This window comes from Strongylocentrotus purpuratus, unplaced genomic scaffold (assembly GCF_000002235.5).
Source record: "Strongylocentrotus purpuratus isolate Spur 01 unplaced genomic scaffold, Spur_5.0 spur5_scaffold_4, whole genome shotgun sequence".
Classification (NCBI taxonomy): Eukaryota; Metazoa; Echinodermata; class Echinoidea; order Camarodonta; family Strongylocentrotidae; genus Strongylocentrotus; species Strongylocentrotus purpuratus.
The window spans coordinates 20,603,221-20,619,017 of NW_022145610.1; the positions used below are offsets into that span (position 1 = coordinate 20,603,221).

At 36.2% G+C, this 15,797-nt stretch overlaps 2 protein-coding genes across 2 annotated transcripts; both read left to right on the forward strand.

Annotated features, from left to right (window-relative positions):
- Positions 1 to 435: 435 nt before the first annotated feature.
- Positions 436 to 7,291, forward strand: LOC100893480. Its single transcript, XM_030997837.1, has 6 exons — positions 436 to 665; positions 1,660 to 1,808; positions 2,532 to 3,115; positions 4,122 to 4,275; positions 5,614 to 5,709; positions 6,403 to 7,291. The coding sequence occupies exons 2-6, from the start codon at positions 1,721 to 1,723 to the stop codon at positions 6,456 to 6,458; spliced, it is 978 nt and encodes a 325-aa protein (XP_030853697.1). The 5' UTR covers positions 436 to 665; positions 1,660 to 1,720; the 3' UTR covers positions 6,459 to 7,291.
- Positions 7,292 to 9,446: 2,155 nt separating this feature from the next.
- LOC592790 (estradiol 17-beta-dehydrogenase 8) lies at positions 9,447 to 15,603 on the forward strand. The gene is made up of 7 exons (XM_030997838.1): positions 9,447 to 9,527; positions 9,982 to 10,301; positions 11,431 to 11,526; positions 12,863 to 12,948; positions 13,568 to 13,652; positions 14,733 to 14,850; positions 15,392 to 15,603. The coding sequence occupies exons 1-7, from the start codon at positions 9,482 to 9,484 to the stop codon at positions 15,406 to 15,408; spliced, it is 768 nt and encodes a 255-aa protein (XP_030853698.1). The 5' UTR covers positions 9,447 to 9,481; the 3' UTR covers positions 15,409 to 15,603.
- Positions 15,604 to 15,797: the final 194 nt, after the last annotated feature.

Genomic DNA, 15,797 nt, shown 5'->3' on the forward strand with positions numbered 1-15,797 from the left:
GGGCCAGGTCTGCGGCCCCAACGTCTGCTTGTGCAAATCATGTCCATGTTATCTCACACATCTCAGCAGCGTATACGAGAGCTCTTCACGGGTGCTCAGTATGCCGGGGTTGTATTTAAGCGTTTTGTAATTTATGATAATCATTACTTAGAATTATGTTTCCAAGCATTGAATTTTGATAACCTTGTCGAATAAAAATTTCAACTTTGCAATAATGAAAATAAAGTTAGTTTTAAAAACCAATGAATCTACTTTAAAGGGGTTGTGGGGTGCGTTATACCCCACCTGTCAGGATATTGTCGGTACAACGTCAACGAATCGTCTTCTTTCTCTAAGCAAATAATTTAACAAAAAGTCGAGGCTTCCACGCTTCGCGCGGGAGGGGGGGGGGGCAACTGAATCAGACTAGGATTAAGAGTCGAGAACGGTACAACGAATCGTCTTCTTACAGAAATTGGATGCTCGAACGATTTAAAAAGGGAGGTCTGAATTGGGAGACTAGCTTTAATTTGGGCAAGGTTTTTGGGAGTGTGTAAAATTTTGGAGCTGAGGCCGAGGCCGCGCCGCCGAGGTGGTTTTGATGTGAGTGGGGAAGTGCTTAGAAGGAGCTGGGAAGATGTTGCTCGGGAGTTTTTAAAACCAAAAGGGCAAGAACCAGTATAAATGTGAGTAAATGTAACTGTACTTAGGTTGTGGCAAGTTAATATATCGGATACCACGTCCTTCATGTTTCTTTTGAATAAACATCAGTTACTTAAAAATCATTGTTCGATAACTCTTTTCTCGCAGAGACTGTTGTAAACATGGTAAAAGTTAACTCCGGGAACCTCCAACACCAGCACCTTCGGCATCGGCGTCGGAGCTTCCCGGAGTTAGGTAAAAGTGTAATTGTATGTGTTTGTGACTTGGCCAGGCATATGGCCTTGCGTGAGCATTGCTTTAGGCTAGACTAAACCTCTGCGCGCCCTAGAGTCTTTAAATTCCCCTTTTCTTATTAAAGAATTCCCAAAACTAGTTATAACAATAGGGTGATCATACTGCCTGTGCACACAGTCTGCCCCCACGCACACACACACACACACACACACGCACACCCCCCCCCCCCACACACACACACACAACAGCAGTTGGTAGAAATAACAATATTTAATTTTTTTATTTCACATATATTTCAAGCATACCTTTAACTACAATTCTGTGTAGTTTCATTGTTACAGGCATGTGGGAAATATGTTAAATTATTTAATTAGAATATTGTCTTTTCAGCCATGTGTGACATATGGGCCACATGGCCCGCTGATCACCCATTGACTTGCACTGTTATTCTGCGTGGTGAAAATGCACCTCAATTTATAAAACTCCCCTACAAAAAATGGAATACCCTCATGTGTTTCACTCGTTAAATCAATTTGTTGTTTACACTCAAGGTAGCCACAACTGTACTGGGTGCACCAAACTTTTTGCAACTCTGAAATTCAGTCCCTGGCCATGTGGAATAAATTATGGCGTGTTGAATGGTTTCTCAGAAAATCGTCATAAATCCTCAACTGTGACATCTTTTAAAAATACAAATATACTGTGATGTACTAGCTGAAAGTCTGCAGATTCTTATTATGTGATCTTTTTTCTGAATAATTTGTGAAACACATGAGGAAATAGCTGTGACGGTGATCCAAGTAAGTTCCATCGCCACCGCTGCACGCCACTGCAAATTTGGGTCATGGCTGACAACACTGATAAGATACTTCAGCTTGCTGGCTGGACAAGAGAAGAAATTGCACTTCTTATCAATGAAGGAATTTGTCCTGGTAAGTTATGAATCTATTTTTATGTTTATTAAAGTGTATTATGTTAAGTGGAAAACACTCCGTCCCTCGGATAGGACGTTAAATGGAGGCCCGTGTAGAGAAGATCGAGTCACTACCTTTGCACATTAAGAACCCACTGCACTATTCGTATAGGGGAAACCCCAGTGTAGTGGTGCACCTGCACACCCCAGGTTAGTATGATAATACTCTGTAAAGAGGTGTACTCAAAGTGGAAGAAGAAGGAAACTGTAAACAGCGTAGTCATTTGGGGAGTATGTACGTACATTGTAAGGATCGTGTACTGTTCTCATGCATCAGTCCCCTTCGATTATTTTCAAGTCTGCGCATGCGCGTTAATAGTGACTACCATATAAGGGCATAAATTGGCTGTGCCATATAGTGCTTGCAGTCCCTTGTTTAAATTAATAAAATTAAATAAAAAGAGTTTTTTGTTTCTACTTGTAGTTGATTGTTTTAAATAATTCTCAGTATATTATTATCGGTATACAGACATTAAATAACAAGATTTTTGCTTGTTGGCTTGAAAAATTTAAACTATAAATCAAAGTTAATTTGTTTTTAAGAATATTGTATGTAATGATTGATTGCATACAATGCATGATGTGCACCCTATTTTTCTGAAAATTAAATAAAGATATCAATAAAATGAAATATGTATTTTATTTTATAAATTGTTATACATATTTTTATTGTATTTTTCAGATCACTGGACTTCAAAGCCTATTCCAACATTTGCTTTGCTTGAAGTCATACGGAGTGCAGTTGATGCTTCTGAAAACAGCTACAGACAAGGACTGCCTCCCATCCTCAAATCGCTTGGCCTCCAACAACCACAGATTCTCACTGGAGTCATCGCGAAAGTCGAGCGTTATGTTGCAAAAGCTGAGAAGTCTAATGACTTTCTGCTGTTGATGCAGGAAATGAAAGAACTTTCAAAAAGTCAGGCAGATGAAATTGGACCAGCATGCTCAAAGATTGGTGTCACCCCAGAATGGTTGAATAATAATTTGAACACTCAAACTTGCACTGAAACTATTACAAACCAGGTAATAGTTGAAATTCAACAATACTGTAAAAGGAAAGGCATCACATGGAAAACTGTTCATGATGTGTGGTGGCCAAAATTATTTCCTGGAACTTCAGTTCCTAACATACAGACCATAGCGCGGAACTGGGATTTGTTGGCAGAAAGGAAGAAAACAATCTCACGCAACTGTACCAAAGATGAAAAGGAAACGTTCCTTCAGACACCTTATATACTAGCACAGTCGCGCCCGCCAAAACAAGTGAGTGCTAGCGCTGATGAGGAACCAGAACAAGATACAGATGAAAGTGATAATTTAATGAAACGTGAAAGCCACCGTGCTTCGCATCATGTAGACAAGGATTAGAGTAATGATTTAATGAACCGTCAAAGCTTCCCGCGGGAGTGGGGAAACTGAATTCAGACTATGAATAAAATGAGTCAAAAAACAGTACAACGAATCGTCTTCCAGGCTTTCTGTAATTATTTAATGAAACGTCAAAGCTTCCGCGCTGGAGGGGGGAGGGCAACCAAATTCAGACTAGGATAAAGAGTCGAGAACGGTACAACAAATTGTCTTCTTTCTCTAATAATTTAATGAAACGTCAGAGCAAAGTTTCGGGCCTTGCGCGGGATCGGCGAAAATGAATTTAGACAAGGATTAAGAGTAATAGTTAAATGAAATGACAAAGCTTTCGCGCGGGAGGGGGAAAACTGAATTCAGACAAGGACACAAAACAATGAATCGTCTTCTTTCTCTAATAATTTAATGAAAAAGTGATTGGTGAAAATGAATTCAGTTTACTATATTGTAAGAGGGGCAATTGCCAATTTCTGCGTCAGATTTTTATTCATCTTCTTGGCCTCATGAGTTGACTGCCTTCCATTTATAAATGATTCCTTGACAGTTTCCTGAACTTAATTGGTCTTTATTTTTAATTTTTTGAATAATGAAGGTATTGAAATTGTCTTTCAAACCTCAATTAAATATGTTGTATTGCAGATGTAATAAAATAGCTAAAAAAGATTTGATTTAATTTGATATATTTACCAACAGCAATACATGTTATACATACAAGAAGAGAAGCTATTGGTTGGTAAGATCATTTAACATATAAATTGATTTCATGTAAAATACCCATTTTTGTCTTTTCATTTTTCTTCATATTGCACATGCAACTCGATAAAAAAGTGAAAGAATTATAAAAGTTGAAAAGAATGAATTATAAAACGCCATAGAAATAACCATATTTTTCTTTGTACTGCAGATGAAAAGAAGACGTGTGAAGAAGAACATGGTGACGATGAGGAGATTGTCTGGGGGAGTGCTAACTGTTGAAAAAGTGAAGTTGATGGACATTCTTCGCCTTTCACGAGCTTCACGAGCTTCAGCTGGCATTGATGGCAATGCCAAACCATCTGGTACTGACCTGCCGTCAATATTGACCCTTTGTTGGCTTTTATGTGTTGGTTATCATACACACAACCAGCCATCCTGTGTATTGTTCTTATTAATTAATTCATTAATTAATTCATTAATTAACGGTTACCATATTTTTTTTAAAGTGGAGCTGAATTGGTATGATCGTATTCAATCTAAATTCACTCATTTTGAGGTCTAAAATTACCTTTAGGTTCTAAGAGGGCACCAGAAATGTCCTACATAAAATAAGAGCAATAACCATGCACTTTAAAGGTCTTTAACAAGAACTCAACTATCCCTTTAAGCTAATTCAACTCAATTCTCCTTCATTTGCTTACATTATTTTGTCATAATGAACTCTCTGACTTTTTCTCTCTTCTCTCGTTCCTCATCTTTCTCTTGTCTTTTTTCCCCTTCTCTCTTTCAAATTTTATCTCTCTTTATCCTATCCCCCTCCCCTCTTCCATTATGTCACTCTATCTTCTCTCTTTCTCAATTTTCTGACAAAGTGATAATCACCATGATTTTCTTCAAATATATAGTAAGCTTATCCTTCACATTAAATATATCAATTATCAACTTTAATAGATATCATTATATTGTAGTAGTATTGATTAATATACCATTTTATAATTTACAATTATATTTTTTGTGATGTTTTTTCCTACTATAACTAATTGCTGAATTTTGTAATCAATTGTTTTTAGTGCATTTTTATATGATACAATGGGGGGATAGAGCATTTTCTCATTCTGGTCCGTCCCTTTGGAATAAGCTGCCAGTTAGTATTCGTAATTTAACTACCCTTCATGCCTTCAAAGTTGCTCTAAAAACCCATCTCTTTCTAAACAGTGCTATCTAATCATGTCAATGTAGCGTTATAATTTGTGTTGTTTTAGTTTACTTTATTTTAGTTAAGAAGTTATATTTTTGTGATAGTAATACATGTATGTACAGCGCCATGAGCGTCAGAGCCTGGCGGATACCGGCGCTATATAAATATCCATATTATTATTATTATTATTTTTATTTGGTATATTTCTAATAAAACCGAAATTGAATTGAATTGAAAATGTAATGAGTTTGATTTGTTTGTAGTTTAGCTGGAATAGATACGATTCTATGAACAATAGAATGACAATATTAGTGACAAATTTTCATAAATGTGAATCTTTAACATAAGTGCATTATGGTTAATGTAGTAAATAATTTTGCATCCCCCCCCCCCCCAACTCACCTCTCTTGCTGATTATACAGATGTTAAATTTGCCTTTCACCTAATTGACTATAAAAAGACTTTTCATACATATTTCTCTTTCGTTTTTTATATCATTCAGGACTTGCTGCTGGCAAATCAACTGTTACTTCCCCTATTTCTGAAGAGGAGCAGGTAGAGGCCAATACTGCGGACCCAGAAACCACTGGTGATGAAAGTAAGCGAAATTATATACATTTTGAAACCTACTGTATCTAAGATACAGATTTAAGGAATTTATATTGTATCAAATCGTTAGTGGATGAATGAAAATAACTGGAGTGTAAACATTTGGGGTGGTAATCTGGAAAGCGGACTAACTTTAGTTTATGGTTTAATCCACCGACTAAGTATGGAATGCCAAGCGTCCATATGAATATGTTATTGAATAATTTAATCTGTCACTTAATCAAAATAAAATGTAATAACATTAATAAACAACAATTTAACTATGATTATGTTATCATGGTAATTTAGGGACATATTAAATTATTCAAAAATATATTCATATGGACACTTGGCATTCCATACTTAGTCGGAGGATTAAACCATGGACTAAAGTTAGTCCGCTTTCGAGAATACCACCGTTAGAGATGAAGGTGAGTTTATCAGATGATCAAATCATCATTTCAGACACACCATACTGTTTTGGCCTATACATGTAAGTGTAATAATCCAAACTCGGTTTTAGAAACGGGCAAATCAAGTTACCTTGTGTTGATAATCCCTTCTAATGCTCCTACTGATGTTTTTTAAGCTGTATATAGTAATTGTAGACATAATCTGGAAAGGATAATGGTTAGTTGGTGATTATTAGTGATTTTGAATGATTCTTATGCGTTCATGTCTTCATTTTATTTATTTCTAACAGAGCCATCAACGTCCTCAGGAGGACAAAGAATCTACTTGAAATTGAAGAAAACATGAGCTGTCTCTGAACCGATTTCGATCAAAGATGATTTCGTCATTTATATTGTATGCTCTTTCAAATTTAACACTCAGTTTTTCATTATCCCACAACAAGAAATATCTTGTGTAGCGCCCTCTCTATTCAAAATCTCAACCCTTTAAGAATCAGGCTCTCTCGATTTTGGTTGACTTTGTATCATATGCGGGCAACCGACACATTACAAACGATTGGTATAGGTAGTATACTCCCATTTCTTATTATGCTTCTGGTGAATCACGAAATACGATCCATTGCTGACCAAGTTTTATATTCTGCAGATTTTTTTTATTTTAAAAGGTAAGGAATACTTATGAAAGATATCTTTTATATAATGGGACCAAAGGAAAAATTTTCAAGAAATTCAAATGTCTTTGATACATGTATTACAATGTTTATGACACAAACAGTGTACTTTTTGAAATAACCATGAAGCAATTTCAAAGGATAATAAGAGCTATCATAATTCTTCATCTCTTCAATATTATCAATTTCAAGTAAGACAAAAAAATTATGAACATGTATTTCATGACATCCTCTTGCAGAAAATGTATGAATGTTGGTGAACATTAAAATACTTACCTCTGTGTTTATGTGCATCTTATGTTAATTGCTGTTTCAACAACACTTTTATCAAACCAAAACGACAACATTACACATGTGTATATGACATTTTCAATAAATTCCCCAAAACATTTTGGGAACATTTTTTTATGTTTGTTTGAAGCTTGCCACAAGATATATAGGAGACCGGTATACCATAGGCTGCCACCTATTATGCTTGGATATATGTGCTATCTGTGTAATTCATAAAGTTTTTTTAAAGAGTTAAATCCTTAACTATTAATCAACTCATAAGTTAGAAGCTAGTACCTCAACATTCAATGTACATTTTAATAGAGGATGATTTTTAACCTTTTATATGTTACCAATTAAGATCTTAGTGCATTTTTATTTTCTCTTCATATTATATATGAATATGTATTAGTTTAGTATGTAGGTTTGTGTCAATTTGTTTTTGTATCTCATGACATCTGTTAATAGTTAATTTGGGGGATTGGTTTATGTTGTATTTGCACTGTATTGAAGGTTCAATGTACATGTAAATGTCTGTTCTTTAACATTTATTTACTCTGTTATGTTTTCTGGGACTATTTAAGTTCATTCTTAACTATTTTCTTCAGACATACTTATTATAAAAAAATTGCAGTAATTAATTCAATTTTAACACTTTCTTAACTAATTAAGACTTAGGTGGTTTTGGTTGGACAATATTGTAAAGATGAGTAGTTTATGTTAGTTATATATTGTATAAATAGGTATTTTTTTATTAAAGAAAAGTATCTTTAAATCATATGCATTTTATATAATTTGTGTTGTTGTTCAACAGTTAACATTACATAATTTTTGCTATTCTATAACCCAGCCATGTATTGGAATTACTATTTTAACACTCATTAGGGCGCCCCCGCCAAACTGTGCCCCACTTGGTTGCTTTAATAGCTCCCTCACGAAGTGCTCCCCCCACACACACACACACAAAACACACACATTTTTGAGGGCTTTTGAGAAACTGCTTGGCCCTGCCCTATTGAGGTGTCAGACTAGTTAGCCCCCTAAAAATTGTCAATCAGCTAAATAGAAAAACATAGAAGAAAACAAAAACAGTAATTTGCAGATTGCCGACAGCATCTGACCTCAAGATTTCACTAACATTGCCCAGCAATATGAATGAAATATCCCTGTCCATTTTTCTATTGTAATAGCATTTATTCATGTTCTGTGAATGACTTTTAAAAAAATATCTATATAGCAAAATTAAAGGAATTCGAATTGAATAGAGATCAAAGATCAAAGAGCTGATGCGAGTGTGTCTCAATATATTTTTAGTATGCTGAGAAAAAGATTGAAAAAGGATGGATATTTTGAAAATCCTTTTTAATATAAAAGAAGACAGCTAGAGAATGAGCTTGAGAGAAAAGAAACGGAGAATAAGTGAATGAAAGAGCTATAGCTGAGAGAGAGAGAGAGAGAGAGAGAAAATAAGAGCTTGTAAATATACTTGTAAATAAACTGTAAACTGTAAATTGCAGTTAATACACACATGCACATAATTTGCCAGAATCTTAAGTCGATTGAATTAGAAGAAGAAGAGAGAGAGAGAGACATCACAACTTTGGAGCCCATCAACGAAAGTGAGTGGGTGTGGCTATAATATATTGAGGGGGTTCCCCTGTTTTGCCTGATGCCATGGGCGCGCTAGGAGCTAGCGCGCGGCCACTGCTCGTGTGTACGTGTCTCTCATTTAGCTCCCCGACGTCGACGCGACGCAATATATAGGAACTTCTCCGATCTTCTGACAATAGCGAGTTGTGCAGCGCTACGTGCTTTGTGATCAAAACTCAAGGTGAGATCTCTAGCTCATTTTGATAACCACAATTATTCCCCCTGCATTTCGCATTTTCAATTTATCTGATATCAGGAAGAATAAGAAGAAACAACCTCTGATATCGACGATGGTTCCGCTGAGACTAGATCTACGTCTGGCTCCACTAGCCGCCTGCGCCTGTAAACAGAAGGTAACTCCAGGGAGCTCCGCCGCCGTAAGCGTCGGGTCGGAGCTCTCTGGAGTTGAACAGAAAGTTGACAAACTCCCCATACTAGACAGTTACCGGTATGACTTTTTTCTAAAGATCGGACCCAAGTCCCCTACTACAATTTTGGTCAGGATCATGTCCATATTTCGACTCTGTAGACTATAAGGTCTAGATCTATACTTTTTTTCTTCTTCTTCTTCTTCCCTTTTTACTAAGTAGATCTAGATCTAGATCTAGGGTCTAGACTATACCGGTAAGAATTAACAGATTAAGAATTTTGCTTCATTTCATGCAGTTCAAAATAGAATTTTGAACATTTTTTCCCCTTTTTTTTTTATACTTTAAATTCAGGCTTAACTTTTTTATTTGCAGTATCTTTTCCGTCGGACGGTACGCGGTAGAAGAAGATGGCAACTAGCAAGGTATTAGCTGGCAGAATTGCTGTAATAACTGGTAAGAACTGAACAACTCTTGGCACTGTCTTGGACATATATGATATTGGAGACACTTTCATTAGATTAAAACTAAAACTGAGATGAAATGTAAAGTAATCATCAAGATTGATGCAAATAGATTCTAGTTTTATTTCAAAAAATGAAAATGTGTATAATATATATGCAATGCAAAGTTGTTCATGGATGAGTATTATTACATAAAGCAATCTTTGAAAAAAAAAGTTTTAATCTATTTCAAACATGTTTAACAAAGCATTAACATTTTGAATTGGCTCTTATAAAATAAAAAGGAATAGGGGTCCACATCCAGCGTCTAAAATCAATGGTAATCGTCGAAATTCATAAATTATTTCTTATTTCTTGGCTCTATATATATCATATCAGATAACGTGAGCAAACATTCCAGGTGTCTGGAATTAAAATCTTAATTTTTGAGAATAACACTTTTGCAGGTGGAGGAAGCGGCATAGGTCGCGCAACCAGCCAGCTCTTCGCTAAGCATGGAGCAAGCGTGGCCGTGGTGGATAGGACCCAGGGCGGTGCGGATGAAACCATCGCAAGCCTGCCCTCACACACAGACGAGCAGATCCACAAGTCGTTCGTGGCGGATGTCGGTGATGGGGATGCTGTGCGAGGTCTTGTTGCCGGGGTAATGGATACCTACAAGAAGCCGGCTACCATCTTGGTGAATTCGGCAGGTATCACAAGAGATCAGCTGATGCTAAAAATGTCTGAAGAGGATTTCGATGAGGTCATCAAGGTCAATCTTAAGGTAAACGATCAAAGCTTGATCTCAAAAAAAAGAGGAATATATTTGAAACAATGGAGCGTCACAATATCTCCAAAAAAAGAGGAATATTTGAAACAATGGAGGGTAACAATTTCTCTGTGGTCAATTTATTACACTTGCCAAATTTCTAACTCAAACAATTAAACCATTATCCCAAACCTGACCCAAAATTCAAAAGCAACCCAAGCCCAATCCTCATTTTCTTGATGAAATAAATCCAGCAGCAAATGCAGCTACTACCGGTAGTATCTAAAGTTTTGGATCACCTATTCAAAATCTACATTTTGATCAAAAGTGAGTGATGGCCAGGTATACCTCGTGAAGTAAAAAGCCTATTTTTTTGTAAATGGATGGGTCGTGTTTGTGTTGAGAAGGGAAGATGATTAATCTGTAAATAGAAAGTGGAATCTGGAAGTGGATGGCATAAGAGGGAAAGGAAGATCACAGATTCCATGGAAAGGTATGGTGAAGAATAAAAGCAATGAGGAGGATGCTCATGACAAGAAGAAGTGGAGGGAGGGAGTGCCCTCATGGTGCGAAAGTCAGTAACCCCTCTTGAGAGGGAAAATGCTGACTTTAAAAATGATGATAAGAAAGAATGAATTATGATAATGTAGTCCCATCTACTCATATACATGTGTCTATTCAGTAGTTATGCAAACAATACCTCGCTACATGTCTGTCATCATTCATCTTCAATTTTAAGAGGTAGCTATAAGAAGAATCTTTTACTACAGATCAAGTGTAAAACAGCTGGTGGATAATGTTGCTACTCATAACTCAGTATTATTTCTTACTCTATGATGGAGGTACAAGAATTTACTGTCCAGTTGGGTTTCTTCTTCTGTCTTAAAAAAAACAAAAGGAATTATACCTTTATCCTAAATTTGTATTGGTGGCATCTCAACCCCCCTCCCCCCCCCCCCCCCCCCCCCCAAGGTTAAATGAGAGTATGTATAATTTTGGCTAACTTCAGGAGTTAGGCCTAAACAAGTTCTAGCTTTCAGTTTAACGATTTCTTAAATGATATCTTGTGCTTTATTGTGATATAGGAAAAAGAGTGATTAATTTGCAGATTCAAGCATGACCTTTGACCCTTGTTTTTCTACAGGGCACATTTCTGATGTGTCAGGCAGTGAGCCAAGCTATGGTGAAGAGTAAAGTTACAGGAGGGAGCTTCATCAATATCAGCAGTATCATAGCCACGGTGAGTTGAACAAATTTATATTACAAGCTAATAATAATTCATAAATTCCCTAAAGATTAAACTGGTACCCCCCCCCCCCCCCCTCCCCCCCCCCCCCCCCAAAAAAAAGAGCTGTTAACAGGTGCTGATTTATGATTCATCATTCTTTCACATGTAATACAATTTGCCATAAAAATGGGGGCTTAATTACTTCAGTTAATCTTCAAATAGATATTTTCATGAAAGAACATCATTCTAATCCAGCAATATACCTTGTATGCTTTCTATATGTTCTCGATTCTGAAATACATAACCAATGATTCAGAAACAAAAGAGAGTACACTTATATTGATATGGGGAAAAATAAAAAGGCCGAAACCATTATCAGTCATGTTCACTACCTCCTTGTAATAGGAGTAATGACTTTGATGATACGAATGATAATATATGAGATTTGTAATTTAATTTTACGAATAATGGGCCAAATATCTTATCATTTTGATGATTCCAGAACCTTGCAGTACACACCAATACTAATATGCTAGATGTTCGACCTTTTCTGATCAATTCCACACCTTTTCTTTCACAATGTCATTGCATGACCCTGACCAGAACTCAACTTTATCTTTAAACAAATATGTGTTAAGATTATTTCTAAACACTTGAACTGATCTGCAATTACAAATCTTTTTTCTGTAGAATGACCCCAAAAAGTTGTCTGTGACATGAAAAGTAATCTCTTTGGCAGCATGATGATTAATGCCTTACTGTGGGGAATTTAGCACTCTGGATTGATCTTGAATCTTGGCTATATACCCTGTTTTCAAGATTTTGGTTCTGTTTTGTACCGTGGAATCTCATTATAAATAACCCTGCTATCAGATATAACAAACTTTTACAGTAATAACATAATTCTGCCTGTCCCACTTTGCATTTGTTAGCCCTGAGGGGTGTTCCACAAAGATCCTAGTCGAACTTAACTCTAAGTTGGACTAAAAAATTATGGAAAGCCATTTGTAGCCTTAAAATACAATATATTAAAAAGTGAAAATTCAAGTATCTTAGACTTTTTATAAATTCCACATCAAGAACATGAAATCTCCCATTATAATAGAAAATATGGGTGATTTGAATCATCAATTTATGCCTTTTCAAATAACTTTTACAAAATATTTTCATAGATGCTAACAGCTTTCCATAGTTTTTAAGTTCAACTTAGGATCTTTGTGAAACACCCCCTGATATGACAAGTTTTTTATTTTGTTACAACGTAACTTCCTTGGTCCGTAATGAGTTTTGTCATAACGAGGTCTCACTGTATGTACCACCCATTCCTCTGTGTGTTTGATGTATATAGATGGGCAACATCGGTCAGGCGAACTATTCAGCATCTAAAGCAGGTATCTTAGGAATGACTATGACAATGGCCAAGGAGCTTAGCAGGTAAGAAATAAACACACGAGCCATAGGGCATTTTTATAAGTTGAGGGAGGAGGGGGGGGGGGGGGGGTTTGGGGCTCGGCTTGTAACTGAGCATGTTATTTTTGTGGTAATGCCATAGTATTGTATGTGTCTTCCCAAACTCAAGGACGGGCTGGCTGTACATGTAGTGACCCAGCCCCCACCACCATAGTAATATATTGTGATACATGTTATTTCACTTGTTGACTGAAAAATGGGGCTACAGCCCACACCCCTACCCCCCCCCCCCCCTTCCTCTATGCAACATGTTGCATAGACCTTTTTTAAATGACTCTAATTTACCTTAGATCACAAATTTATTAAGACTCAAATTACAAAAAGCAAAGTGTGTAATTTTTTGCATTCGTCAGAGAAGTTGAGCTTTTCTTTTACTAAGTGGATGCATGAAATATCTAAATGAATACTTTGTTTAAATAAAGCAAAAGATTCTATGTAAAATACAATCTACTTACCGGTATGTACTTTTCCCCAGAATAGTGATTTTCTTTTATTCAAGTGCTGCATGTCTGTTGATCGCCTTGTTTCAATCTTGGTAATGTAATTTCTGATAATTTTTTATCTTTTTCTTTTCTTTCTTTAGATTTGATATCCGATGCAATAGTGTTTTACCTGGTTTTATCTCAACACCGATGACTGACAGGGTTCCTGAAAAAGTCATCAAAATGGTAGGTACAGGCTGCATTCATACATCATTTGAATCTATACAATAAATTTAATGCAATTGTCCTTTTCCCCCATCTTCTGTTTGTTTTTTTGTTTCCTTTTGTTTTTTTGTCTATTGACTAAGTGGTATTTATTAATATGTTAATTTAATGGTTGTATGTATTCATAAAGTGAGAGCTTCGGGCCATTTCTCCAAACCGTCAGAAGTGTAACTTCTTTGAGATCCCATTGAAATGTGTGTTTCTATGGAATGTCCGTGAACTTGAGAGTTATGACTGTTTCAAGAAACTTGCCCCAGCTTGATAAGTCGATGGTTAAGTACAAGACCCTTGATTATCAAATATTTCTTCTGTTTAGATCAGGATTTACATCTTGCTTTCTCTTTATCTCATCTTCATCCTCTGGACATTTCTTGCAGTTCTCTAGTACCCCCCCCCCCCCTCTCTTTCTCTCCCTCTCATTCTCTCTCTTTCTCTCTCTCCCCCTCCCTCTTTCTCTTTCTCTCTTTGATATCTGTCTCTGTCTCTGTCTATCTCCCACCTGCTGGTTTGATGTTTCTTGTGTCCACTCTTTCCAACGCAATAGCTTCTCATTGTGTTTCTATTTGCCCTCTATAGGAAAACAGTGAAGAAAAAAAGGTGCATATATTTGATAGCTCAGTATAGACAAAGCATCAGGGCCTAGGTTTTATTTCTTGGAAACACTCTGAAAAGAGGCCTTTTATTGTTTGGTTTGGTTTGGTTTGTTTTACCTGACTTCTAAGAAAGCATGTGTAGATCTATGCTTGTAAGTAAGCAACCAGGGGACCGATGGCTTGAAGTCTTCTCCAAGGGACTTGGTAATGAGGGTTAATGTTCTACCACTAAGCACTTCATTATATATATATATATATAAAGCTTAAAAATAGCCTTTGAAAACGAAAGATCTGTACCCTCTCTTTCACCAGATGTTATCCTGAAGTCTTCTCCAAGGGACTAGGTAATGAGGATTAATGTTCTACCACTAAGCACTTCATTATATACATGTATATAGCTTAAAAATAGCCCTTGAAAACAAAAGATCTGTACCCTCTCTTTCACCAGATGTTATCCTTAATCCCTCTGGGTACTCTTGGTCAACCCGAGGACATTGCAGAGACTTGTCTCTTCTTGGCCTCACCCGCCAGTAAATACATCACAGGAGCTAGCATAGATGTCAACGGTAAGTGACTTCCAAACTATCTATCCTCTCTTTTTTACTAGATGTCGAGATAGAAATAACATACATGTATGTGATTGATCGTACGTAAAAACAAAAACAATTAACAAAAGCAAAAACTAACAAACACACAAACAATAATAAACAAGATTATACCCAATTTGTTTAATTTGTAATAGTTGCCGAGTCCAATATTTCTTTGAACAACTTTTACATTTCCCAAAATGATCTGTTGAAATAATCAGGTAATATATTTTTTATTATTATTATCATTGTAAACCTTCTTTTTTTTTTGCTCTTTGACAAATCAACGTTGCTAATTTGCATGTGGTCTTGATTTGTCAAAAGGTGCAAAAAGTGTTTTAAGATTTCAAAATATATTTAAATCATTGTGGAAGGAAATGATGTAAAACTAGTAGAAGGAGGAATATACATGTTTACAGAAAGTGCATGAGTGCATAATTTGAAGAAATTTGTTGTATCTAAAAACTTCATTGAGAAAAAAGAAAGATTATTCTTTGTATCAATTTGTTTTCTTCTTTAGGAGGAATGATGGGGTGAGGTGGAGTCATCAAACTAATCAGGGAGTAAAGATTTGAACAAATCAAGATGTCTGATGATTCACTACGCATGGGATAATTGACTGCTGGAAATAAACACTATATTGCAATAGAGATAATGAAGATGATGAAAATTACAAGGACAATAATAATAATAATAATATTTAATTTGTATATAGCACTTAATACAAATGTCTCAAGCGCTTTACAAAATATACTATTATCCCGGTCATTAGATTCAGTGCTTGCCCGCACACACTGTGTGCACAATCTCCACTCCCTGGGGAGCATTCCAGCCAGGCGTTACTTGACGCTCAAAAACTGACGGCCGCATCCTACCGGGTATCCATTTGACACCTGGGTGGAAAGTTGCAAGTGCAGGTTAATATC